We start from the raw sequence: 27,046 nt of genomic DNA on the forward strand, positions 1-27,046 counted from the left end.
AAATGTACTTACATATGCATGCCACTTCCACTTTTTTCATACAAGTTAACAGTGATAGTTACAAAATTTATTCATCAGCACATGACTGTAAAACTTACAACAGAAAATAATACAACAATACAAAAACAAATCCTGTGATGCAAGGCAGACAACCTGTATATCACACCCACCATATTCTTACTTGGATTTTCAGCTGTCTGCCATGGGTACCACAGTAGCCATTAATCTATGAATATTACAGCCAGATCCAGACATAAACCTTCCTATAATTCATAATAATCTTGATCCAGGAATCTGATTTAAAAATATCGCTAGTTGGAAGCGTCCTTATGATATCACAATGCAGGCTGACAACTCAAAAATAAGTCCACCTATCCTCTCCTCACACAAAACCATACGAAATATCCTTGGAACCAGGAAACGTCCATTGCCTCTAAAATTAGAAGGAGCCCAAAGTCCTCACTGATCTTGATAGAATGAGATTTAGCAAAGGAGACAGCAGTTGTTTTAGATAACGCACAAGAAGCCTTGCTTCCATTTTAGTCAGTTGCCAACCATTCACAGACTTCAAAGAGGTAAAAAGCAGACCCTGTGCACTGATTTAATATCTGTGACCCCATCCCTCTGATTGGAGAAAAAATCAGTCATGAAACCTCATGAACAGACTGTTGACAGGATTGGTAGTCTCGGTGGAGGAATATATCAAACCAGTATTTTTTGTTCATGGTAAAAGTAAATACCATATTGAAGGAGACGAAAGGAAATATATAAACTGTTGAATACAAAATGTGATCTACTGTTCCAGTGGCTGTTTAACCACTTTACCAAATACTCGTTAGAAATAACTTCTCTCATTTAAAATACACTTAAGATAGGAGTCATATCTATGGCTTTTTTAATTTTTTTTACACTTTTGCCATTGCCAGTACAGCATGCTGACCATTAAATCACTCATTTGTATTTGATTGATAGGAAAGATGAAATATCCACAGAGAAAACAGGTGGGAAAAAGCTGGAAGACATTCCTTCCATTTCTACAGGTAAAATCAGATCTGCTTGCTGTGCGTCTGCCTATTAAATAGAATTGCTAAAACCAGCGACTCATAGATCTTACAAGGCTATAATTTAGTGAATGCAGTAGAAACATGACAAGTTCAGCGAAGTACACTGAAATTGCTTTAGCGAAATAATCTATAAGCATTTTTTTATTTCTTTACAGCATGTCTGCTACTCAAAATGTAGCATTCCAGGTTTGTTTAAAAGTCTTTAAACGCATATGTTTTCCTAGTTTCACGTGTGGAGAGCAGAGCTAATTTTGCTTCAGTTATGAAATAACATTTTGAATGTCAGCTGCTGCATTTTATTAGCCAAAATAAGAAAACATATGAAAATAAAGAATGACTTTAGCCAGATGCCAAGACACTAATTTGAGCAGATTATTCTAATTAGACCTACCAACACTGTTGTGTACTACAGTTCTTTAAAGTAATGTTAGAAATTTATGCAGTGATAAAAATCTCTAAATATGAGCATTTTAGTTCAAGGAAGAAACATCCTGCATACATGTTTTTATGAGGGCCAAATATGACAGAATCTTATTGATAGCAACTTCTGGCACCATAATTTTGCCTCTAGCTGGAAAACTCTGTCAAAACCTCTTGTTACTTTCAACTGACCCCTAATGAAATGTGTCTGTCATAGAGACAAAGATCTCAATTGTCAAAATCAAGCTTAGACATTTGGTGATATACAATGAAGTATGGCAAATGATTAAATATTATTATTTCATTCACAAAATTTCATTGATGCGTGGTCAGTGCCATTTTTTGCTTTCAGTCACACACGCAATGCTACTGATGTTTTGACCTGGAAACAAAGGCCTTCTGTTGTATAAAAAGTAGTGGCTTTACACATGCCTTAAGTCATGACCACCTTTCACTGGTACAGGCTTGTGCTCAAACACACCCTGCACAATGAAAGCTTCTCCAGTGAGTTGACATCCAACCAACAGAGAAAAGGGAAGATTTTTGATGTGCAAAGCTGTTCTTGCCTGATTTTACTTTAATTCCTCCCCAGGCTCCCCTGGCACATCCCTCTCTCCGTACGTACCGGTACCTAATGGCACACTGCTCAACGAAATCGTTAACGACACGAAGACTCCTGTGAAGGTGAGGGCAGCCTGTTTTCCTATCCCAATTTTTCACTCACCTCTTCTTTTTGAGCTCAGCTAACAGAAAAGAGGGGGAAGCCTTATAAACACCCAGTGTTTATAAACCATGAGTGCTCCCCTCTGTTACTGCTCGTAGGACTGAAGGGTTTTATTAGCATCTGTTCTGTACTGGAATAGGGCATATTGCTTCTTTCATATGCAATAGAAAGTATAAAAACATGTCAATTAGCTTTTAGGCAGACTTCATTCTTTCAATGAGGGGCCCGTTGCCTACTTTGCACAATTTTGTAACCTTGTTCTTCATTAAATAATCTAAAAATGCACTCCTTTTGAGCTTTCCATGACACAGGGGACAGGACTGGACTTGCTTTTCTTTTTCTTTTTTTTTTTTTTCCTTTTCTTGCTTTTTTCCTGCTAGACAGCCAGCTGTCAAACAGGGAATCTCCGCTGATGTCTCCTCAGAGCAACCATGTAGCATGGCGCTGGGGGCTGCCGCCTCTTTTGCGGGTTTACAGCAGCTACCACAGGCCACTTACATCCAAGACAAGGGTGGGGGTGATAGGAGGGACTGCCATGTTCCCTGTCCAGGCTGCAGCACCTGGGGGTGGCAGGGAGGCAGCCCTGTTCTCAGTACAGCAGCGTGGTGTCAGGGAACCATCTGGAACCTCCCTCTGGAGAGAGACCAAGGCCTCGCCAGGGCCTGAGGGCCCAGGGTGGGGCCTGCTCCTGAGGAGCCCCGGGGGGAACTGGCCCCTTGCACTTCCCCTCTGCTTTGCTCTGAGATTTTTTTTTCGATTTCTGAGAAGTTCGCCCTTCTAGAGCAGCTCCTCAAAAAGCCACTCTGAGGGGTTATCTTGTTGTTTCTACTGGCTGTAGGAAGAGGCTCGTGCTGCCTCCTCCTTACTCGGGTGAACTCAAGGTCGTGGTGCTACTGCCGCCAAGAATTTGAGGGCAGAAATGCTGGCCGAAGCCTCCCCCATCACACCGCTGGCAAATCGCCACCATTCTCCAGTCCACCTCTGCAAGCTGCTCAGCTCCAACACAGGAATTGTATGGGAGTGATACCAGATAAATGCTATTTTTACTGTTCAAAATGATTACGTCCTCAGGATCTAAGAAAGTAAAATAATCTTAATATTGTCAACTGTGTGCTAATACCTGTATCATAACTGTTGGAGTAAAAAAGCAGACCGAATATGAGGAAAAAGTGAGTTCAAAATTGCTTGTTTGTGACGTTTGAGACGTACTGGGAGACTGGCATTAACTGGTTCCTCCATGTTATAGGTCTCCTCATTCTTTCTTGGCCCAGTCCTTGGTGACCAGCTCCCTAAAGGCTGGCTCCTCAGAAGTCACAAAGCAGCTATATAGGACGTGCATATTCCTTAATCTTCTGTTTATATGATAGAACATTACAGAATGCTCTTTCTCTAACTGATGAGCCATATTTTTTACATACAACACAAAGCGTATGTCCCTCTAAAACTGGGGCATCCTAAGGAATGACTTAGCAGAGCTGAGTCATGCAAAATCAATGACTGCAGAAAGAGTTGTCTCCAGTTTCATTCATTCTTTATTATATTAACATCTTATTTTCTCTCTTATCTCCTGACATACCATAATTGCACACATTTCTTGTTCTGCTTATTCTTGGAAGCTATCAAAACTTTGGTGTTACGTATGGGACAGATGTCTCTGGCAGCCTCGTGCCAACCCACCTGGCAGCAGAAGTGGAAACATCAGCTCTCTGTGGGATTCAGGCTGATGAGCTTCCCGCTCCTTTGGGCCAGTTTCTTCTTGATCATTGTCTTGCTCTTGTTGTGTTTGTTTGTTTATCCAAGGTATAAAAAGTCTATCTGGGAGTAGAATTGCCCTTGAGCAAATAAAACTATAAAAAATGTGTTTAAAGAATACAGAGTATGTACTGCTAATAAGTATAAATATGCAATGTATATGCAGTACATGCAGTAAAGAAAAACCTGTTTTGTGTTCCAAGACTTTCATATTTTTAACAGACAAACTTTACAGAACCCTGAAAGGTTTTGTTCAGAAAAAAAAAATAAAAATTGTGTAATGAAATACATCAGCAGTGAAACGCAGGGATAATCTGTGTTAACATTAGCAATAAGATCTGTGAAGGACTGAGAGATTGGCAGGAGGTTCCTGGGTGGCCTCTCTGCATCATCTCTTCGGGCACTTATATTCCAGGACCTGAAATTTGAAGCTCAGCTCTGTTTGCGAATAAGGAACAAGAGGCAACTTCTGATCTTAACTTAGCAAACTTTCTATCTAGGATGAATTAGGAAATCTTTCTAAATGCACCCATGGTGGCTTTTCTCTTTGTGGCCAGCACATCGTAGCCTACAAATGAATAGATCTTTGGCATTTAACATTAAAGGAAAAAACTAGTAAATATAGGCCAAAACTGCAAGTAGTGCCAGAAAACAGCAAACAAAATAGCACTTTCAGTAGCAGTAAAGTCAACTACACAGGAAAGGTGTAACACAGGTGGAGCTAATTCTTCTCTATTATCAGGAAAAAATGAATACAAGCATCTGAACATAAAACAGTAACAGAGAGTTTAGCAGTCGCTCTGGTTGACTATGAGTTTTCTGAGGGTAGGATACCAACTGGCTTTTAGCATTTGTTTGTTACTCTATGTCACACACTTTCCTCCAAAGTGGCGAGTAAATCTGCATGACTTTAACGATGATGGAAATAAGAAGACTTGTGCATGAAATGGCTTGATCCTTTTCATTGCCTTCATTTATGCACATCAAAGGCTACTCTCAAGTTACAGTAAGAGAAACTCGTTTGCAAAGGCAGAAGAATTAAGCCAACAGATGTGGCTAGGAACCCTCGCCTTTTGTAGGATATGGTTCAGAAAGTTGTTTTGGGGATGGGCTTAAAAGGGAACCCTTCTACCTAGTAAATACTGAAATCGGGGGGGAAAATCACTTAGTTTTATTTCTCCCCTTTTTTTTCCTCTCCTTTTCCAGGAGCTGGGAACAAATACAGTCCCAGAACTGCCTGTGGAGCAAATGGTAGAATTCAGTGTCACTCTCACTGATCAGGAGTACACAGCTGAACTTAATGATCCCAACTCCCCACAATACCGACAACTAGCTGCCAAATTTCAGCTACAGGTAAGGAGGCTGAGCGAATGCCAAAGTGTTGGCTTTGTACCTTGGCTGAGATTCATACTATGAAACTACCTTCAGCATGAAACAGAATTAGAATCTACTGCCCACACTTGAAATAGATAATTCCTGTTGTGTCAAGACCTTCAGTTTTACTTCATGTATAGTCAGCATTTCCCCTCGTTTAGGCCACCTGTTCAGCCACCAAGCTAACAAGCTAATGTCTTTGTCAGCAGTAGAGCCTCAGATAGCTGATGAACAGAGTAACTTTAGGAATATTGTTCGGGCTTAATCAGGAATTCATGGACAGTACTTTGTCATAATTTAATTTCTACAATAAACCTAATGAGAAATGTAATACAAATGTTAAAAGTAATTAGCTACTGTTGTCGGAACTATTCTTCAAAGGACTTCCAGTCATTTTGTTGTGCATTACCATAGTTTCTGTAAGAACTGGAACATCTGTAGTGTTTTCATATAATTAATAATATTCACTGAATGTTCAGCTATCAATTTAATAGATAGCAGTTAATGACTAGAGGTTCCCAAAAGGTTTTCTTAGTAAAATTAACTAAAGCTTCTCATCAGTTTCATGAGCAGTCCTTAGTGCAAGCTATTTCACTATCTTGATTCAGTTTCAGATATGCACAGAAAAATGCTGAAGGATATGTTGGCAGAGCTGATAAAAAGTGGCTTCTCTGGAGATTTCCAGTATTATCCTCAAATGGAACTTCCTGCAGACTTTGTTTACTACACATGTAATGATGTAATTCAGCAACCTGACTTTTAAGTTATTTCATTAATTGGAGGGGGAGAATTGCAAAGTTTGTTAAATTATTATCCATTGTCTTCAAATTTTATCTGTCACTTTAAAGAGTCCAAAGCTGTTCTTGGCATGCAACATTGAATAGAAAATTATTTGTAGTCCGGTACCATGAAATACACCTCGCATGCTTTCCTCCAAAGATCAGTCATGGAGGAGGCAGAGGGCAATCTTGATACAAGACAGTTTTACAAGAGCACTCAAAATGTGAGAGTGAGTAGGTTAGATTCAGAATTAAAACATCCAGCTACATCAGCTCCTGTAAAAATTCCAGAGAAGTTTTGCAAAGGTTGAGGCTGTGGAATTCCAAGCTCAATTTCTAATTCATTCCAGGACAGGGAAAGAGGGAAGAGTTACAGCAGACATTATAGTGCAGATGTTCAGAAGTATATCTGTATACCACAACATACATTTAAAATCACATGAGAAACTGAATGCAGATTCAGATGCTTATGTTACTCAGTAAATTGAGATTCACTTGTAAAAAGGAGGAAATAGGAAGCTACACATGTGCATACAATTAAAAGAAAGCTTCAACTTCATTCAGATATAAGGAGAACCAAGAAGAGACTGAACAGAGCACATGCCAACAGTCAGCTGGCAGAACATGGCTAAAAGGGGGTTCAGTTACCTAAACATAGATATCTGGTGCCATTTTAGGTTCCTGAGGTTATCCAATACATCTGCAAAGGCCTCAAATATGACAGCTGCACTCTTTTGAACCAGCAACTGAGCAGAAGATGACCTTAAGGCATCTAAAATTATAGTGCTTGCCTAGGTTTAGGAAAATTAATTGCATTCTAATGATTTAGACCCTTAATCTCTGCTATTTTCAATAAGTACTAGTCACATTACTAACATTTAAAAATCTTCCCACAGTCTAATTGCTGCTTCTGCACCACTTTTACTAAGTCAGATCAAGCTCAAAATGAAGTATTTACCTCAGTTCTTTTCCTACTGTCTTCTTGTGAGAGATGGGCAAGGGGAGCGCAGATGGCAGGGCATTTTCTGCACTAGACATTATCTTCTCTTTTGCTTCCTGTGATTTAAAAAAAAAAAAAAAAAAAAGATATCTAGGCTTATACAGTGTGGCTGATAGCTGGTATTGTGATAACATACTGATGTTCTGCTACTTTTTCTTCACTTGACCTACATTGGAGATGCAGAGAAAGCCATGGGTCTGACCACCCATTCCCTACCAGTTCTGACCAACTCTCATGCATGAATGAGTTTTACATGTATGCTGGGTTTGTACAAAATTATATAGCTAAGGAAAAGGAAAGAGCACTGCATTATTTCATATACTTTTTTAAGTGATACACTGAATTAAAAGGATCTGATTCCTTAAAAAGATTTTCACTTCTTTTCAAGAGCTGAATTGCCTCAACTCCACGGGCTTTGCTTGCAGATGAAAGGCTTAGACGATGTGTTGCCTGGTACTTAACAGCACCAGGAAGTGAATCAGAAAGGAACTGTTGAACTGCGTGTTTAAAAAAAATCCCTGTCCTCTGGCATAGTAGATGTACATAATTTCATTTGACTTAGCTGTATAAATGTTGCTACAATTGGAAAAGACTAAAAGATCAATCAGCTGGATCTCAAAACATTGTTGGTTCTTGAAGTGTTGATAAAAACACTTATTATCCTAAAATAGCCTAAATTATCCTAAAGTCTGAAAAATTATACAGAATTAACGTTTTCTGTTGATTGTTTATTCTTCACACTGTCTCTTCTGTTCAAAACCGTGTAATCGTACAATTGTTTATACCAGAATTAAAAATACATGAAGTTATTCTATTTGTACAAAACAAAACTGTTTCATTTATAAATGATTTGTCAAATAAACTAAATCCATCTGCATTTGTTTAATATTTCTAAATAATTAACAATTTACAGTTAAGGTGACTTGAATCACAAAATTATTCATGAACCAAAACTGCTGAAAAAGAGAAAGCTGTTTGATTCATGTTTGACTTGCTCTATTATGAACTAGATTAGCACTGATTTACATAATTACACTACTAAAAAAAGCTGTATTTTGTACTTCATATTAACAGGTAATACAGGCAGCATATACAAGCCAAATACTGTGTTTAAGCTGAGCAATCATGATACCACAAAGAGGGCAGTTGAGGCTTTTTCCTAAAGCTCTTTCAGAAATACAAAAAATGCTAGGTAGTCAACCTGTGCTTGCTTTTTAGTGGTAGAACTTACACCGAATTAATGATCTTATGGGTTTTTTGTAGATGCAAAAAATATTTGAGAAACTTCCAGGATTCAAAGAAATCCATGTCTTAGGATTTAAGTAAGTAAAAAATTAGACTAATTTTTATCTTGGCTATTAGGATTCTCCTCTTCATTCTTTCCCTCCAACTTGAGAGACCTATAAAATAGCGGGGGATGTATTGCTATAATAAGAAAATAGATTTCTGGGAACAACACAGAGACTGGCAACAACACAGAGACAATATGGAGAGAAGTGCAACACATCCCAAGTGAGACTGTGAGGTTTTGAATTATTAAGAAGCAGCTTAGATTCCCTGAGGGGTGTAGTAATCAATAAATCCTTTGAAATTGTTTTCTAACAACATTGCATTAAGAACTTCTTTAAATGACAAGGTAAAGAGTTAGGAGTATCATTATTTTGGTGGTTACTTTTTTTGTGTGTGGATCCTGTAGATCACAGTTGAAGGTGTCTTGACAAGAGAAGGCTGCAGGACAACACACGTTCATCCATATAAAACTTCCCCAATAGGTGATTCCCACATGTTTCAAACAATTTAAAATTTTTCATTTTTTAAATAAATTTGTGTTCTATCTTGCCATTTACTTTAGTTTTATCTTCCTTGTATGTTTACTGCTAATACAAGCTACTGTAGAATCTCAACAGAGATCTCAATCTCAACAGAGAATCTATGGGGCCGGGGGGAGTCAAAAACTGAGTATTTGAAATGGGTATGCTTCTACAGATAAGAGCACATTATGTAAAGAATCAAGGGGAAAACAAATTACTAATAGTAAGAAATAACATAAAATTGAAAGGTAATAAAGAGCAGGAAAAAAGACATAAACTCCTATGGGCTTATGGCACAGCATCAGGAACATTCAGTCCTTCCAGTAATATTCAATACATATTGAAAAATATTCACACAGCAATGCAATTTTAGACAAGAACATACTTCTTCCTAGCTTTTCTCTCTGCAAAATTGCTGGGGAAAAGGAGAGAGAAGAGCAAAACAGAGTGAAAATTACTTGCTTGCATTTTGATAATGAAAGCAAAAAACCAAAACGCTGGCTACTGCAGAACAAGGAGGGAAAATCTGTAGTAGTATCTCATAGTTACAACCTGTGGTAACTAACCTCTTTCAGTTGTGACTGCAGGAGGTCTGGGATCCATGTCTGTTTAGTATCTTGGTCTTAGGAGCTGATATGAAAGCACATTCATCAATGTGGAAGACCAGGATTGCTTCTCATCGTCTGGTAATTTAGTTAGCTCCTGAGAGTTACAGATCAGCAAAGACAGGTGTTGCTGTCCATTCTCTCTTTAGCCATATTGCGGCACATATTAGCAGCATTTCCCACAAGACAATATGGAAGAGCAACATTAGAGATATGCTAAAGAATTCATCAGGGAAAGTAACAGGACATTATATTACAGAAGGTCAACATAGCCATGTCTTCCAGAGGTAATTAATAGGTCAAGTTACCCCTGTGACTAAGATCTAAATAGGCACCATGTGTGGTGACGGTAATAGTTGCTACGGTTGTCACAGGTGTTCATTGCCACCATAAAGATGTAGATTAGCAATGACAGTGCTCAAATTACACCATTTGTAGTGGGAAATAGGAAAACAGATATTTAAAACTATTAAGGTAAAACAAAATTCCTGTTTCCCCACTCAAAACATGGAGATTCCCATTGTGCGGAAGGGGAAAAGTGAAATGATGGAGAGTAGGCTATCGTATTCACATAGAGATAAAAATTACAGACTACACATAGAAGATAAGAAAAAAATTGTCAAAAGATGTTTTTGATGTACAAATGATTGATTTACCAGTACACATGAATCTTTGTTTTTCTTTCTTTTGCAATCCTTTATCACGCTGTTTCTTCTGTGATGAAATGAAGACAGAAGAAGGAGAAAGATGGGTAATTTGTCTGCAATTCATAATTAAGATTTATCATTTTATAGACTATTAGATGTACATGGATATATCAATGAATGTTCTTTATCTTGATTAGACAGAGTGAATTGACTTGTGTTCTGCCTAAGTACAAAATCTGTGATATAAAGCAGCGGTGACAGCTTTTACTTCAATCTGAAAGGTTCACATAATCAAATTTTGTCAAGATCTCTCTGAAGAAAATTGTTTGACCTAAGAAAATTCACATTCAGATGAGTAAAGATCTCTGTCAGTCATAAACTGAAAGAGAAAAAAATAGGGAAACTTCATATTTAAATTTTCATTTTTGATCTGCTGTTTCCTAGCTGCATTCCCATATACACATTATCTTCAATAATTATACAGAATTTGATTAGTTATCTCTATTCTTGGGCCAGATAGAATGGCAAAGAGACAAGTTACTAGCTTGATAAAACGCCCACAGCTCTTGACTGGTAATACAAACAGCTACAGAGTCTGTTGTTGTTGCTTAAAAGTGCTGCTAGGGAATAATTCGTCTAGCAGTTTCCAGAATTTCTCTTTTACTCGTAGTTTAAAAGGAAGAGTTGTCTAATGCTTTTCCTGAATTCTTGCAATGTCATATAAATGCCAAAACATAGCACATACTAGATAAAGCGAAATTCCTCTCTTCTCAGTTATTTGATATTATAAAAAGCAACATAGTGGAGTACAGATGTTTTACAATGTACTCGTTATTTTTTCCTTTTAATTAAGTGAATTTGGCATTTATGAAAAGTGATGTAATGGTGAAAATTTGAGACTTCTGTTAAACAAGTACATCCAGGGAGAAGTTATACACATTCATTTGGACTTGGAAAAGCTAACTCCCATTGTGAAAAGTGATTTGCTTGCCACATTAGCTAACTTCCTTGCTCTTCTTCAAAAAAAGAGTAAAAAATTGCCCCAGATGTGATAGGATTTTTTCTTATCTGTAGTTGAATTAACTGTTTAATCCCTTTTCATAGGTTCCTGCATAATTAATGGGCCATTACGGCTTCTAGTAATGCTAACATGCATTTATGATTAGTTGAACCAATCAAACTATATTACCAGTTCTACAGGTCCCTGAGTAGTCAGATTAAACTGAATTATGTTACATTTTCATAATTTTCTTCAATATTGGAATTTTTATTAAAGATTATACCTAGAAGAAAAAAGGTTTAGGTATAGCAAAATAATTTGAAGATTACAGTCTCATTAGAAAGAAGTATACCTGCATTATTTTTACAGAAGATAATATGTTATGGTTGTATGTATTTTTGTTTGTTTGTTTGTTTGTTTGTTTGTTTGTAAAATCAGTCCTCAGCCAGTAACTGATTTTGCTGCACTGGGCATTTTTGCATCTTCCCCTTGCAGATCAAGCAGCACTATTGCACGATATGTGGTGAACTTTGAGAGAGATGGCTCAGAAATCAGAAGCACAGCAGATGACATCTCAACTATTGGCTCCAATAAAGTTGAAAACGAAAAAATTCTACTTTCTCCAAAGGAAGAGAGGGAGATATCAGCAACTAAACTCACAGTAACAGACCTTCAGCAACTGGTTGCCATAGCACTCCACGAAGACCAGTCCCTGCCAATGGATCTTGGAACACTTCAGTTTACTGATGGTCAGTAGGCAGGCCGGTGCCAGGCACAAGTCTGACTTGTGCCCTTTCAAAATGATGGAATTTCATCTTTGCTTCACTAACAGATTGTTTTCATTTAATGTATCCCGCTCTCCTAAGTGTTGCATAGCATCCAAAGGATGCACAGATATAAGTCAAAATACAAATATTCACTGTATCATTTTAATTTCCCAGTTTGGACAGTCTCCTTTCTTTAATAAGACAAAAAGGCTTCTTCTAACATAAATTTAGCTTTCTGAAAGCTAAGTCTCAGTTGTAGGCAAGCCATCTAACCTTCCAGTGAAGTCAGAGACAGACATCTTAAAGAGCATTTGATCCCAAGCTAAAATCAGTGGTGTGAAACACAGAGGGAGTGTAGATGACAAGTTAGGTGTGAAGACCTCCAGCAGAAGTTTGGAGGGCTACGTCCTGTTTAGTATTCCAGCTAATACCTGTCCCCTTCTAGAACATCAATGATTTTTTTCAAAGCTAGCTTAGCCCCAGTTTTGGGGAGGTGGGTTAAAAATGAGGAAAATAATTTAAAATATTTTTTGTATGCCTATTTATGAAAACAATCCTAAAATGCACACCAAATTTTAGCTGTAGTGTTTCCTTTGCAAATAGCAATACTTTCTTGCCAAAACAAATTTAGACAAACTAATACTTTCTGTAATAACAAATTGTCATATTTTAATATAGATTAAAAGGCCCAAGGAAAAAATTCATAGATACAGAACACTTTAATAATAACTATTTTAATCAACTTTCCAACTAGTTACTTTTAGTAATCAGTTTTAGAAAAACAGTTTGCACACAAGTACGTTTAAAGAGCTCCTGTGAGGGGGTGAAAGGAACAACTGGGCACTAAAGCCAAAACACTGAGAGTAACAATGTGGACTCTGGGTAAAACTGAAAAGAATTTAGGCTTAATGAACAACATAATATAATGAGTCACCATAGCCCATGCGGATTTAACTGAGCAGTTCATATGTCAGCTGATTTTAAGCATTCAGCCATGGTTCAGCTCTCTGCAGACCTATCCCGTTTATCCCAAATAAAGAGTACAATGAATACTGCATATAAAATTCCTGTTTTCATCATAATTGCCAGTTTAAATGGAAATGTATGCCTCTTTCTTCTTAAAATGGATTTTTAGAGTAATTTTTTTAATGGAGAATAGTTTTAATACTGTTTTTTATTGAGTTTATGTGTTTTGATCAGTTTTCATTGTGCCACCACTGAAATACTGTTCTCTAATTCTTTCTTTCTTTTTGGTTTTTTTTTTTTCAGAATCTATTATACCACCTAGTGATTTTGATAATGATATCCAGGCCGTGGTCACTATTCCTCTGGCAGGCCCTGATTTGGTAAGCTAATACTAGTTGTTATATTTAATTATTTCTCAATGAGAAATTAAAGTAAACAGTTTAAGATGTGCATAAATATACAGAAAAAGGCTCTTATGCTAAAATACATGTCTGCCTTTTAGAAATGTTGTAAGTATGGATGTGGTGTTATATTGCAACAGAAATACTGTTTAGAGCATTTGCAGGTGAATATTACTGCTCGATTATCTCTTCCAGTTTTAATTATAAAGTAAACAACGTCTTACCAGTTCAGTAATACATCTCATGACAGAAGGAGAGCAATTGACAGGGATAATGAAAGTCATCTTTGACCATTTTTTAAATTACAGGCAACATGATTAGGATCACATGCAGATGCCAAACATTTTATACATCCCATGACTTCATGCTGAGTTAGCTGTTTGCAAGTTCCTGTGGCTAAAAATTGTTGGCCTTTTTAGCAGTGGAAGTTAAACATAATAACGAAAGCTACTTTTTCAGGAGGACTCCATGAGTGTGGAACTCCCACTAGGTTACCCCAGCCCAGCAACAGTGGACCAAACAGGAGACATCTTGGTCAAAGAATTCACAACCGGTATCCCTGTGCTAAGTGGAGAGATCAGTGCCCCTGAAGACTTCAATAATTTTGTTTCATCTGAACCTCTGTTCCCTACCAAACCCTCCAGAGAACCTTTTCAGGACAGATCTCCTCCAGACACAGAATATACCACTACTGATCACCAAAGTTTCACAGTGCCTTTCAATGCCCTTGGTAGCACTAGCAGTCCTCCAAAACCAGAGGATTCCTATTTGCCTCCTCCAGCAGATGATTCTGCTAGCAACGACTTAATCACCGACGGCTATGAGTCTCCAACGGAGCAGGCTACCACGCTGGCAATTTACACCACAGGTAGCTTTACCCCGCCTAATCTCCTGCAAACCAGAGATGAGGACAGTGAAGCTGAGGAGAAGAAAGAACTGACTGATACAACTGGACCACCTTTCAAGGAAGCTGACCAAGACAGTGTGTCTGGACAAGGTAAGATTCAAAAGATTTTTCCATAAGAGACAGGAGGAGAGATCCAGTTGTTATGACACATACAGTCACATGTAAGTACAGTAAGCATTCCTTTCAGTTGTGACAGAAATTTTTCTGCACCATCAAACGTGAAAAATTTACATTTCTGATGCCCTCTTCAGGAAAATGTTCATGTAGCTGACTTCAAGGTTGTCAGAGCAAAAAAAAAAAAAAACCACACACCCCAACAACAAATGCCTAAGAATTATACGTTTTGTTCAAGGTATTGTGGTAAAAATTCAAAAAGGGAAAGCAAAAAGACTTTTCAGGGAAAAAAAAAAAAAAAAAAAGAAAAAAGAAAAGGAAATCCCAATCTAGCACAAAAAAAACAGTATTTAAAACATGGAAGATAAATTACTTTAGGTTCTACAGATGTGGATGACAGCAGCGAGAGTATCAAAGAATAACTTATTCCAAGCAAAGAGTACCACCACTCAGAAAAGTTTACATATCTACAGGTCTGATGAATGTGAAAAACTTTTTTAAATTTCTGTTTTCCTTGTTTATTCGTGCAGTTTTATTCACATAGTAGAGTTTTTTAGAGGCAACCAGACATATGACAAAAAACACATAATAAATCAAAAAAGTATATGCATACATATGTCTGAGTGGGGAAAAATCTTTATAATTTAGCCTTTAAAATGAAAAATACATGATAGATGTGTTTCCCACGGTTGTAAGAAAAGCCCTGACCCTACAGATGAAAAAAAGTTCAGACAAAGATAGTAGAGTCAGCTTTAGGGCCCAGGCAAATTAGGCTTTCCCCTAGGAAGCAAAATGTCAGTAAGGCTACTGGCTCCACCTCCACCAGAGGCTTGGAAAGCCACACTAGACACTGCGGAGATCTATGGTGTGCGGGTAACTGGATAGTGTGGGGCAGCAGCCTCCACTGGCAAAGCAGCAAGAGCCATGGTTTCCGCTGCTGCACTCCTTCTGTCCCAGTTCTTGTCTGCTCCCTCTCCTGCTCCCCAGTCAGACCTTACCATCTCAGTGTTAGGTCAGTAAACTTTAATTTTACTTACACTTCTAAGAAGCCTGTGCTAGCTGCGTAAGATGCAAGAGGTCACTACAAACACATGGGATTAATTAGTTCTTGGATGACTGTTCAGATATGCTGTCTCAGATTTTTGACTGACCCTCTCAACAGAATAGCAGAGGGCAGGTAAGAACTTCATAGGAGTCAGCATGATTTTCTGAAGTCCCCATGTAGTTTCTAAGCAATACTAAAAAACCTGCAGAGAAAAAGAAACCAAAACCAAATTCAGGGCAAAATTCCCACAATATGCGTTAGCTTGCACGATCACACTGAGTGTCTCTGGAGCCCCAAGAATGACATCCTCAAAGCCTGTAAGTTTGCTCCCTGCTGGAGGAAAGTCCCCTGCTCCCGTAAGAGGCTTTACTCTGTCCCTGTTCAGCCACCTCTCTCCTTGCTCAGTCCTTGGCCTTTCATGTCCTACCCTGCACTCCAGAAGCCTCTTGGAGTGAGCATAATGAACCCTCCTCCTTCTTTCAAGATGTTCTTCCTGACCCAGCACGCCCAGAAGCAGCAAAAAGACACCTTCATCTCTGCTGCCTGGCCACACCCTGTAAGGCAAACCGGCAATGTTTGCATAACCGATCGGAAACGCCCCACTGCCTGCTGCTATCATCCTTCACAATGGGCCCACACAGCAGAAATGTGAGAGGGGGGAATGCCCATGTAGTGTACTGTCTATAGTATTGTTCTTTATGGATCCATGAAATAACAAGGTCAGCATTTTAATGGATAAAAAATGTAAAAGCTGCCACCTGGGATCATGCACTAGTCAGCTGTGGACAGGGAAGACCGTAGTGTGTTCCATGGTCATATTGTTGCACCTGGTAGTTTATATACTGACCAAGAACTTCCTGTTCTATATTCTTGCCTTTATACACAGAGTTCTGAAGTGAGAGAAAGTGAAATACTTTATGATTAGCAAAGTGACTTAAAGATTAGAAAATCACTTCTTATAAGAATCAGTTGTCAACTGTTTCTGAAAATAAAGTTTATGACAAAAAGCATTAAACACAACTATTTTCAAATGCATGCTGAGAAGTCTTGTAGTGCTACTGATAAAAGCACAGCACACCTTCAAATAACAGTGCAGCATACCTTTAAATAACATTCATTATAACAGTGGAAAAGTATTACATTTGCAAGGCGGGAAAAGTCATACACATTTTTCATTCTATTCACTTGGGTTAGGGATTTGATGTCATAAAAAACACATAAAGCCACATATTTATTTCTCAATTTGCTAAATAGCTGGGAAATCTTGTAGTCTAACAGCTCTAACCAACTGAAGAGAAGAAGCAGAGGATATTTGACCCCTCAAAAATGCATAGCAGCTTACACTGAAGATACTAGTTCCATTCTTTTTCTTTAGATCTATAACTGCAATTGTTTATTGCAATTCATTACAGTTACTGCCTGACTTATTTTCACTGGATGGGAGGAGAGATACAGGAGATGGATCTCTCTGGCCCCAAGGCTCAAGCTTGCTTGGTTGATCCCCAGTGACACTGTAGGACCACAGTTCACTTGACTCTTGCACAGGCTCTGATACCTCAGTTCAAAATGGGGATTAGATTCTCTGTTTCTAAATGATCCTCAGAGACAATACATTGCATAGTTTAATGAGTTTCATTGTCATTAGGCAAATATCAGGATCAAGGGAAATTTTAGAAAGGACAAAACAAATGGAAAGTTCAACACTTACTAAGAGATTTCTGCAACAAATTTTTCTCATATAATTTGAAATTCAGTAAAAAAATTTTGCTAAAGCCATTACTGCCTGTGCCCCCAGAGCATGGAATTGTTTGCTTAAAGAGATATGGATCTTCTGTAAATGCAGGTCTGATCCTGTAAGCACCTGGTACTGATGCTTTAAACACTATAAGAAATTATTTCTTGCACATTTGGGTTGGAACCCATCAATCTGCAAAACAGAACGAACTGTCTAGAGCTGTAAAAACAGCTTCTCCAAAATAAGGCTCACTATCTTGTTCCTCTTTTGAGGAACGTAAGTTATGTCTAAAACAAGCACTAGAATATAAGAATTCCATCATTCCCTCTGCAGCAGGAGAAAAATAATTGTTGCCTGTCTAAAAAGAAGGGATGCCATGTTAGCAATGACACAGAGCTGCTTAAAATCTTATAGCACACAAAACATACTGCATGCTTAACAGAAGAGAGATGTTGAAAATCTATTTATTGAGTGCTTAAAAGGGTAAATAGTGTATACTCTTTTTTCTCTTTCTATAGCTTTTTTCAATTCTGCCAGTCCTGCGTACAGCATTCCCTGTATTCTTTTCCTAGACGTTGCGAATTTCATAGGAATTGATAGAATTTGATCAGGAGATTCAGGACTTAACAGTATTTATGACAGAAGTTTTATTGAAGTCAACAGTGTCAGTGATACTAATTTTAATACAGCAAGCAGAATTCCTCACTAGTGGGTGCAGAATTTTTCACACTTTGTGTCTGGCTGCATTTCATAGCTGCATTTCTTAGTAATATCTAAAAAAAAAAAAAAACAAACCAAACAACAACCAAACAAAAAACCCATAACTTTTTACTGTTGCCAGTGTGAAAGAGCAGGAACTAACCAGACAGTGCTGTATGAGGTTGAACAGAAGGTTAGGGTCTAAACAGTTGCCTACAATTCTACTACATTAATTTCCAGCCATTTCCCTACCCTACGGTCAGGAAGAAGGAGCAAATTTTAGATGTTTAGAGCGTTAAATTCACTCTTCTTTACCACAAACGGAAAAGCTGTCTACTGGAAATAACATAGTCTGAGGTTCTTTCAGGTATCGCCATCAGCTATATCTTTCACAGATGGACCTTATTGCATTGGTTATCATATGTGTGCAACTACAAGATGAATGTAACTACAGACCCCTGAACATTGAATGTCTACAACCTACGCCAGCTACTTTAATTGTGCCTATCTGAGTTCACTGAGCAAAGCAATAAAAAAAAAATCCTTTCACAGCTCCCAAAAAGATAATCAGACTCTGACTTACACACACAAATGTACACAAATTTCTGCATACAACTTCTAGGGAAAGGAGAGTAAAAACCAGTGAGGGATAAGGAGTCAAAATAACGAGAGGTGTCCTTTTAACCATGCAGAATGGGATTTGTCAGGCTTGGGCAGCCAGTGGGAGCAATAAGCCAGGAGCAGGTGTGAAGCTTCTTTCAGATGATACCGTGCTCATCTTGGACGGTGATGCTGTCCGTGGGCAGCAAAGAGCAGGCCAGTGAGGATTAGACAGCTGTGCTGGCCAAACAGTGATGGCAGTTGCTCCACCCCTTGAAGTAGCCGAGAACTACTAGGAAGATGCTAAGCTCTAAGTCTTTAGAGCAAGCCTAACCTTTGAATTTGAAATAGAATAGAATTAAGAGAAAAATCCTGGTACAAATTTCCAGACCTCTTACTGAAAATTTCTGAAATGCCTGGATCAGATATTGTGGTTTAAACATTTGACTACTCAAAAAGGTTTTTCTGTAATGTAGCACCTTCAAAATCTGTTTTTCATTTACAACCAGTGCAAAACCCTCAGGTTAACTCATCAACATCTCTTCTCTATCGTTAAATTTCTTCTACTGCTCTTTGCAGTATTCCTATTTCTCAAACAGCATGACCATTCAGAAAGGAAGCCACTTTTGTAACATATTAGACAGATTGTTATTTCAGAAAGAATTTTGGCGATAAAATAAATGCAAATGAATGTATAAGCAGAAAAAGAGTTCATGAATTCCGCAACAACAATAATTATATACTTTTACTTCCTAAACAGTAAGAAGAAATTTAATTTGTATTTGTTTTAATTGTAGCTACTAACAAATTATACAATCCAGGTAAATTGTTATCCCAAAATCCTGACCATCATGCAGGAAACATTATCTCTGGAGAAGTTTTTCCAGAAGCATGGGACAAAATAAAGCTAGCAGTAAAATACGTCATTGATTCTGTTGTACTACATCACAGTTTCACCAGCCTGGATCATCCTCAGCCTCTCAACAAAGACTCTGAGAGAAGAAGACTCTGCAGGGTGTATCACAGACTTTTGTCTTTGAGAAAAAAACACTGCTGAGCAGTAGATGGTGATCTCTGTATGTGCAACTGATAAAAGCCTCATTAATTTCAATAATTGCTCTCATGTTCACACAGCCTTGTGAGTGAGCAGTCCCCTTTAATATCTTCCTCCTGCCCAACAGTTAATTCGGCTGTGCACTCCTCACTCACTACTATTTCTAGGCAATCTCTAGAAAAAACTCCGTTTTCTGAATGTTTGGGATCCTTTCTGCCTCTTGTTCATCTCCAGCTGCCTAAGCAGCATCTGTGCTTAGCATAGTTTTCTCTTTGGCATAACTAGCATTGTCATGGAAAAGAAAACCGTATTACTTCTTGGAAGAACGGCTCTGGATGTTCCCAGGATTGGAATTCGCCCATTCTTTGTGCCAGGAATGCTCACCAGTTTTTTCACATCGATGGTTATACAGGGTAAGAACGCCCCTGTTCCCTTGCATGTTTTTCTGTTTTTCTTATGTTTTCTTTGACCATGAACTGACAGGATTGTCTCAACATTCTCCCCCATCAGCTTCTCTCTGTGCCTGTTCACTTGTCGCTCGCTGCTTCAGAATGCTTTTCATGGAGGTGTTGCTCAGTCTCAAGCTCGGAGGAGTGAACAGGTAGGTCTAGCTGAGTCATTTTCTCAAGCATTATATACAATATTGATTAGTCTAGAAGCTATCTGTGAAGACAAGGCTGAATGCAAAAGTTTCAGCTGGCACATATTATGATACGTCAGATTTAAGAAAAAGTTCATAGTATGTTCACTGTCATAATAAAGTTAGAATCGCATACTCAGACTACTACAGGTATCCTGAAGAGTCCTAAACGAGTTAAAGTGAGTAGCATATGGCCAAAGTGTAACAAAAGCCTGCTGCACAGCTATCTGTGTGCTGGGAACAGCAGGAATAACCTGAATAGGACAAAAACTGCATCATGTCTTCAAAACATACTAAAAATGCTAAAATGAAATGACTAATCCAAGCAAAAATGTATGAGAGAAACAATCTATTTTCCCAATTTAACACGCCACTTATTTAAATTATTAAGCTATCCGATCACTTCAGTTCAGTTTTACTTTAAGGTTAAGCTTTGCTTCTTTCAAATATGATTTCTTATTCATACCCCCCAAATACGCAATATAAATGCCTGTTAACCAAAACAAGTGAAACTTTACTTTATACGCAATTGGTAATTCCAATGACTTGTTGAAATTACCGTGTGAAGTACAGAAAACAATTTATATTTCTGCTAAGAAAATTTGCTTATCAGGAGGCAAATATCCCGAGCCATTTGTATAATGAAAAAACGTAACACCTCATTCTCCACCTATATACACAGCAGGAAGTTACACCTCAGCGCTCTGCCACTTGTTCACTCATACTTTTTACTCTCAAATCCCTTCCCCAGACAGAGTCACACATTGCTACCCCATTGTTTCTGCATGTGTACACTTGGACAAGATGTTCATATTCTATGCAGGCACCTGGGGTTTCTCTCTCACACAGTCGTCAGTGTATATTGATAGTCACCTCCATTGCTGCAGCCAGTTCTCATGTACCTCAAATGTGCCCTTTTAGACTCAAAATTAACCACCCTTCAGTACCTTCGTTTCCTAAATGCTATCAATTCTCCTACAATTAGCATTTGCCTGATGATGCCCCCTTCCATGTTCAATGCTATTTCACTCCAAATTAATCAGCTCCCTCCCTCCAAATTCATAATAACACTGCTGACTTAAAATCACTCCCTTGGTCAAAATTTGAGCTTTTCGTTGGTTGCAGGTGACCCTCCGCTATGAGTGAGATGTAACATACGTAATACAGGCTTTCATACATTTCAGATCCCAACTTGTGTTAAAACCAAACCTTTCTGCCTGTGTGCAGAGACAAGATCTAGAGCTGAAAAATGGGAAAGTTCTCTTGCCTGCTGCATAGGAAGGAGCAGCCACAAAGGCTATAGAGACTCAAGTGAGAGGAAGGAAGGAATACTTGCCATATGATAACATTGAAAACCTGACAAACGTGCAATCCACCCATAATTCTTCTCCATCTTTGCTACTGTGCATGAAGGAGCTCTCTTTCCAGGAGGGACATGTAGCTGTTGCTGCATGTGGTCTAAATGCACTTTGTTCCAGAAAATGAATTTTCTTTAGAACTAAAGCGCTAAAATGTTCTTTCAGGAAGTTTACCGTCTTCAGACATAATTGTAGTAGTTCTAATCCTCTCATGAAAAAGGAATATAAAAAGGCAGATAAAAGTTCAGAATTTGAAGAGCCAGTACCACAAATAACTTTAAGACATTAATGTCACAAATTAAGTTATTTAAAAACCTCTGACAAATGCAATAGTGAAATAAGAAAAATATTTTAAAACAAATAATACAGACTTTTGGGCTGGGGGTGTAAGATTACCCTTTACCAGGTCATAAATGAATGAAACTGATGAAGCTTCCATGTCATGTAGTCCAGTTGGAACAAGTATCAGGTAAAGTGGTACTGCTGAGAGTAACATGCCCTAAATAAAGCATTTCTAAAATTATTACAGTCCTCTCTTTGGAGGATTCAGTATCCTTCCAGCGCAGGAAAGTCCATCTGAGCTCAGCCTGGAATTTTTAATAGTCAGTTCCTTGTTAGGTGATAACTGATGCCACCTGCATTAGACTACTACAGGCAAGTTGTAACTTGGGTGCTCTGAATCTGGTCTTTCAACTTTGATTCTCTCAGCCACCCCTGAAATGCCTCACATAGATGACACTGGTGCTAATATCAATTTAAGCTGCTTATTCTTCAGTCTGAAAGTTGCCATAGTATTTAAAACTAATAAACAAAAATACATAAAAATCTTAAATGAAGGCAAATCTGCAATAATGTTTCTACTAAATTTAATGATGTTTGAATTTACGAAAATCCAGAATGTGCAAAACTCCTACCAGTATCGATCTTACATATTTGCATACTGAAATTTAAAAAAAAAAAAAAAAAAAAAAAGAAAGAAAGAAAGAAAGAAAGAAAAAGAAAAGTTCTGACTTCTGGTTGAAGATAATATGCATTTTTTCCAGTAAGTTCTTAAGATTGCTTTCTCCATGCAACTTAATGGAAAGGTCTGTAGAGGAAAGGACTAAACACAATTTTAAACAATGACACCCAGCTGTAAATTAGGAGGAGGCAGAAGTTTCAGTTTCATCCTGTAGAATGGTAAAATCATGATGTACATTAGTAAGAACATGACTAAAACAAGCCTGGATGCAAAATAGTTCATTTCTTGTTCATTTTATTGCTTTTACATGTTCAGGTTTCTTTTTCATTCTTCCCCAGTTGGTCGATTTTTTTAAATTATTATAGAATGAAATACTTGTAGAATAGTGGTGCAAACAACAGAAAACTGAGTTTACAATTAGAATTTTATATATGGCCAAACATTCCTTTAATAACCATCCTTATTACCATGCAATTTGGAAAGATGAGCGTTCAAGCAGAGTGGGAGGAAGGTGTTGTTGGCACAGCAAAACCTGCCAGGGGTTGACCAAGAAAAAAAGAAGTATTATTCATGAATAGTGTCTTCATACCTGAGGTTTTCAGTTCCTAAGTTCTACCTTTCAATAAGACTTGCCATTGTTTTGATCTTTTTCCTAGAGATTAGAAGGAATAAAGTTGGAAAATTAATGCTGCAGTAATACATTTACTTTCCCCTAAATATCTGTGTACCCTAGAGCACTGGCTGAAGACCTGGCTAAACTTTTCTCAGATCATTAAGATGAGGTCCAAGTTCCATTCTCATCCCTATTAAATATCTTATTCCCCATTTCATAACTGACACTCTAAAGTGAAACAATAAAAATCGAAATTATGCTGAACAATTCTTGAATAACTTCACAATACGCCTACATGATCCTGCAAAGCTCCAAAAAAGGAAAAAAGTAGTGTGGCTTGAGGAGAATACATACCTGAAAGCATCAGGACAGACAACTTCGTTGGTGATAGATGGCAGGGCAGAGGAGAACACACCCAGCATCAGCTGCAGCTACAAAAAAAAAAATTCTTCCTGCAACCCAGTTTTCTCTCCTCTTATTGACAAGTTCTTTTTAAACTATTGCAAGAAGGTTAGTATTGGTTATACTTAGTGTTTCTTTCATATGGAGAGAGGAAGGTAGTTTATGTATAGCTAACTAGTTTTTTTTTTTCCTTGGTTTACTTTCCCATTACGTCTTTAAATTCTATGAGCAGTTACTCTTTCTTTTTGTTACAGTAGATTCAATACAAAGTTTCATCTTTGTATTATCACCTGTACTCAACAATAGTTAATAAAGTTAAATAAAATCCATGTACCTTAACCCAAATGTGAGAATAATCCCAAATATTTATTTAAATGTAATGTTTTGAGTAACTAGCATATGTTTTAAGACTTCTGCACCCCAGTGTTCTATGAAAGTCTCTTAGGGAATTTCAAAGCAAACATGAAGCTAAAGGCTGTACGGATCCATTTTACTGTACCATGTAGTTATTGCTAGTTTTAACATTTAAACGGCCTGCTCCCAGATAACAGTGCTCTGGCTGTTGTGAGCTGCTCAGATTCAGTGTCTGGCCATGATGGATGGATTTAACAAGCCAAGTCAGTGCTAAGGCATCTGGCCCAAAGTCATTATCTATATCACTAAAACTGAAATATATTCTTACAGCGCAACATAGTATAAAACCAGCAGGATCTTCCCAGTTAAATATCTCCTTCCATATCTTGCTCACAGACTCACTGGTTCCATTTCAAAATCAGATTACCTACATCCAAGGCACAACAGTTTAGAAGAATAAAACGCTCCTCATTCTGTGACTTTCATTCCATTAATTCCATGATTTTCACATACAAGTGACTATATAGTATGAAAAAAACCCACTGTATTCAGTATTTTAATTTTTCTTGTCAAGTCTCAAAGTGCTCGTCTGATTTTAGAGGCCACAGGTTTACCTTTCTAATTTCATGTTTTTCTTTCCTGTTTTTAGGTCCTTGGGTCGACGCATTACTTGAATTTATATCATGTGACTTCTGTTTTGTTTTTACCATTTTGCAAACTAATAAACTTCAATACCACAAAAATGTCTGGTGGTCCCATCATCTACCAAAATTTGCTCTTCTCTTTCCTATCACGCAGTTGAGAAAAATAGAGAAAGTGGGCAGGTATTTGGAGGGTGCTTTCAGTTCTGGAGGACAGATATTGTAACCTGTCAGATTTTGTTTCTAATCATTCTAAAGTAAAATAAATCAAAAATAATATTCCAGGATCTCCATTTGGGGGTGCTCTAAAATTGTTGCAGTGGCATGCAGAAGTATTTGCAACATTTAGATGTTTCCAGGTGTTCATAAAGCTTTAGGTTATTTTCACACGTTTCTTATTCAGGTCTGATTCCATTCCTTTGCAGAAACGTATTCATATTTGCAAATTCACTGCTTCTCAGTCTTGCTTCTCTATTGATTTTATTGATGTGAATACCAATCAAGTCTGGACTTCTCTGTTTAGCATAATATCTTTCTTGTTTAACATATATTTTAATATGATTTTACTATGGTAGCAAATAGTGCAGAACTTCTATATGAAATAGCTTACAATAAATAATAGTCACAGCAGCCTCTGGCATTTTTAACATGTTTTCATTGTAAACGTACTTACTAATTCCCATAGTTTGCAAGAGTAGTCTAATCTCGGTTGAATCACTTCTTCAGCGATGACTTTAACGAGAAAACTGACTTTTAGAGCACTTGAGCACTAGTATGTCATTTTATCTGACAGCAGATAAGGTAAAGATTCCATAAATGGTAAAAGTGACTTGTCATGTTATGGAAATAACCTACCACTGCCCTTCTGTCCATACAGGGTATCTAACTACGCATCTCTATATTATTCTTGTAAAACACAGGAATGCTGCCTCAACATCCACTTTATAACCCCTCAATTATGAGTATGAACACTGTTAATTGCCTAAAGTAACTAATATGGAAACACTGACTTTTCTTCTGCTGTAGTCAGAAGAATACTGAGGCAAATGGATGTTTCTGCATCTTTCCCGAGTCTTAATTCAGAGAAGCAGAACAGTCACTGTAACCAGGTGCAGCAGCTCTTGAAGTCAGTGGAGAGATTGCAGTGGGATGACGGTTCAGTCCCAAGTTTAACAGGTTGTCATTGACTGCTCTTCAGCCTCTTTTCCGCAGATACATCCATTGCATAGTTTCAGTACAAAATGAAGACAAACACTGCTGCTCAGAGCTTTGGGGATGCTTCAAACACCAACTATTGCTGTATTGTTCAAAGTGCTCGTGTTTTTCTGAAATGCTTAATCCTCTAGAACTGCTGAATCACGAGAATGTCAAAGACAGTCATTGACATTTAATAGTCAAGTCAGTGTATGAATTTGACACAGGTCTATAAGGTAAGCTGGCCCAATTAATTGTATTTCTATTATATTTCCACCTGTTGTACTTACGTAACTACTTTGAAGCTGGAAAAGTTTTTAAGAATCATATATTAAATGCATTTATTGCATTATTTCAAAGCTTTAAAGAAAAGGACTTATTCAAAAAACATTCAAAAACCTTTAATGAGAAAACTATTAGCATAGTGTCCTTAATGAGACAGAAACTGGCAAGCTGAATTGCTATTTTTCAGCCATGCATTGGGCAATGCATGTGAAAATGATAATCAAAGGAAAAATGAATTTGCAATAGCACAAGAAACTTGTCTTTCAGGGGACTCTTACAAGTACAGTTACCAAACACATGAAATTGCTATATGCATACGTGACTCCCTTTTGCTACAGACTGAATTCCGTGAAAGCTAAGGGAGCTTGCATTTCCCAAGCAGAAATGGATCAATGAAAATATTAACCCTTGGACATTCCATAAAGGAAATTCTTTCTCTGTACAGAAGTAAAAGTAGTCAGGCCTTGTTCTTAATGATTCACTCTAAATCTTTATGCATTTTTGAAGTACAAGTGAAGAACTCTTTGCTTTTAAGCTGTTTCTTCAGTCGTTGCAGAAGCATATGATACTACTGACATCCAAAAAAAAAGAAGTCACGGTAAAGATCCTGAAGGGAGATGAAGGCCATATTATAACTCCGTTTGGGAGCGAACATGTCCAAGATCAAACACACAGTCTGTTGCCCTGGTCAAATTGGTCAGCTAAGCATGAAAGTCAGTAAAATAAGGCCATCCAGATTGTCCAGTTGTAATGAAATAGATGCTGGTGTGTGGAACCCAAATAAAGAAGCACCCTTGGAAGACTTTTCAATAAGGAACATACGCAAGATCAGTAAATTATAGTTGCTCAACAACCTGAATTCCACAGTGTTTTAGCTTTTCAGGTCTTGATTTTGCAAATTTTATGTTATCCTCTTAGTTTTCAGAGCGTGAGGTAGAACTGAATTGTTCTGAGAATAATGAGAGATGGTTATCTTTACTATTTTATTGGAGTACAAAATACTCCTCTTGTAACATCATGTCAGAACAACATTTATTTGCATCTTTGGTGTTGAATACATGATGACAAAGCACAGTTGCAAGGTATGAAAATTTCCAAGCTGAAGGCTTCTGAAGTTACACAGAGCACTACGCA

At 37.7% G+C, this 27,046-nt stretch overlaps 1 protein-coding gene across 1 annotated transcript in view; it reads left to right on the forward strand.

The window, feature by feature from the left end:
* Nucleotides 1-27,046, forward strand: part of IMPG1 (interphotoreceptor matrix proteoglycan 1) — a 61,756-nt gene that overhangs the window by 20,118 nt on the left and 14,592 nt on the right. Inside the window, exons 5-12 of the mRNA XM_009959335.2 lie at nt 973-1,040; nt 2,077-2,168; nt 5,167-5,313; nt 8,377-8,435; nt 10,260-10,280; nt 11,672-11,925; nt 13,213-13,289; nt 13,770-14,307. Of these exons, the coding sequence (XP_009957637.2) occupies nt 973-1,040; nt 2,077-2,168; nt 5,167-5,313; nt 8,377-8,435; nt 10,260-10,280; nt 11,672-11,925; nt 13,213-13,289; nt 13,770-14,307 (1,256 nt within the window). The remainder of the gene's footprint in view (nt 1-972; nt 1,041-2,076; nt 2,169-5,166; nt 5,314-8,376; nt 8,436-10,259; nt 10,281-11,671; nt 11,926-13,212; nt 13,290-13,769; nt 14,308-27,046) is intronic.

The sequence above is a fragment of the Leptosomus discolor genome, chromosome 2, assembly GCF_034619465.1.
Source record: "Leptosomus discolor isolate bLepDis1 chromosome 2, bLepDis1.hap2, whole genome shotgun sequence".
Taxonomy (NCBI): domain Eukaryota; kingdom Metazoa; phylum Chordata; class Aves; order Leptosomiformes; family Leptosomidae; genus Leptosomus; species Leptosomus discolor.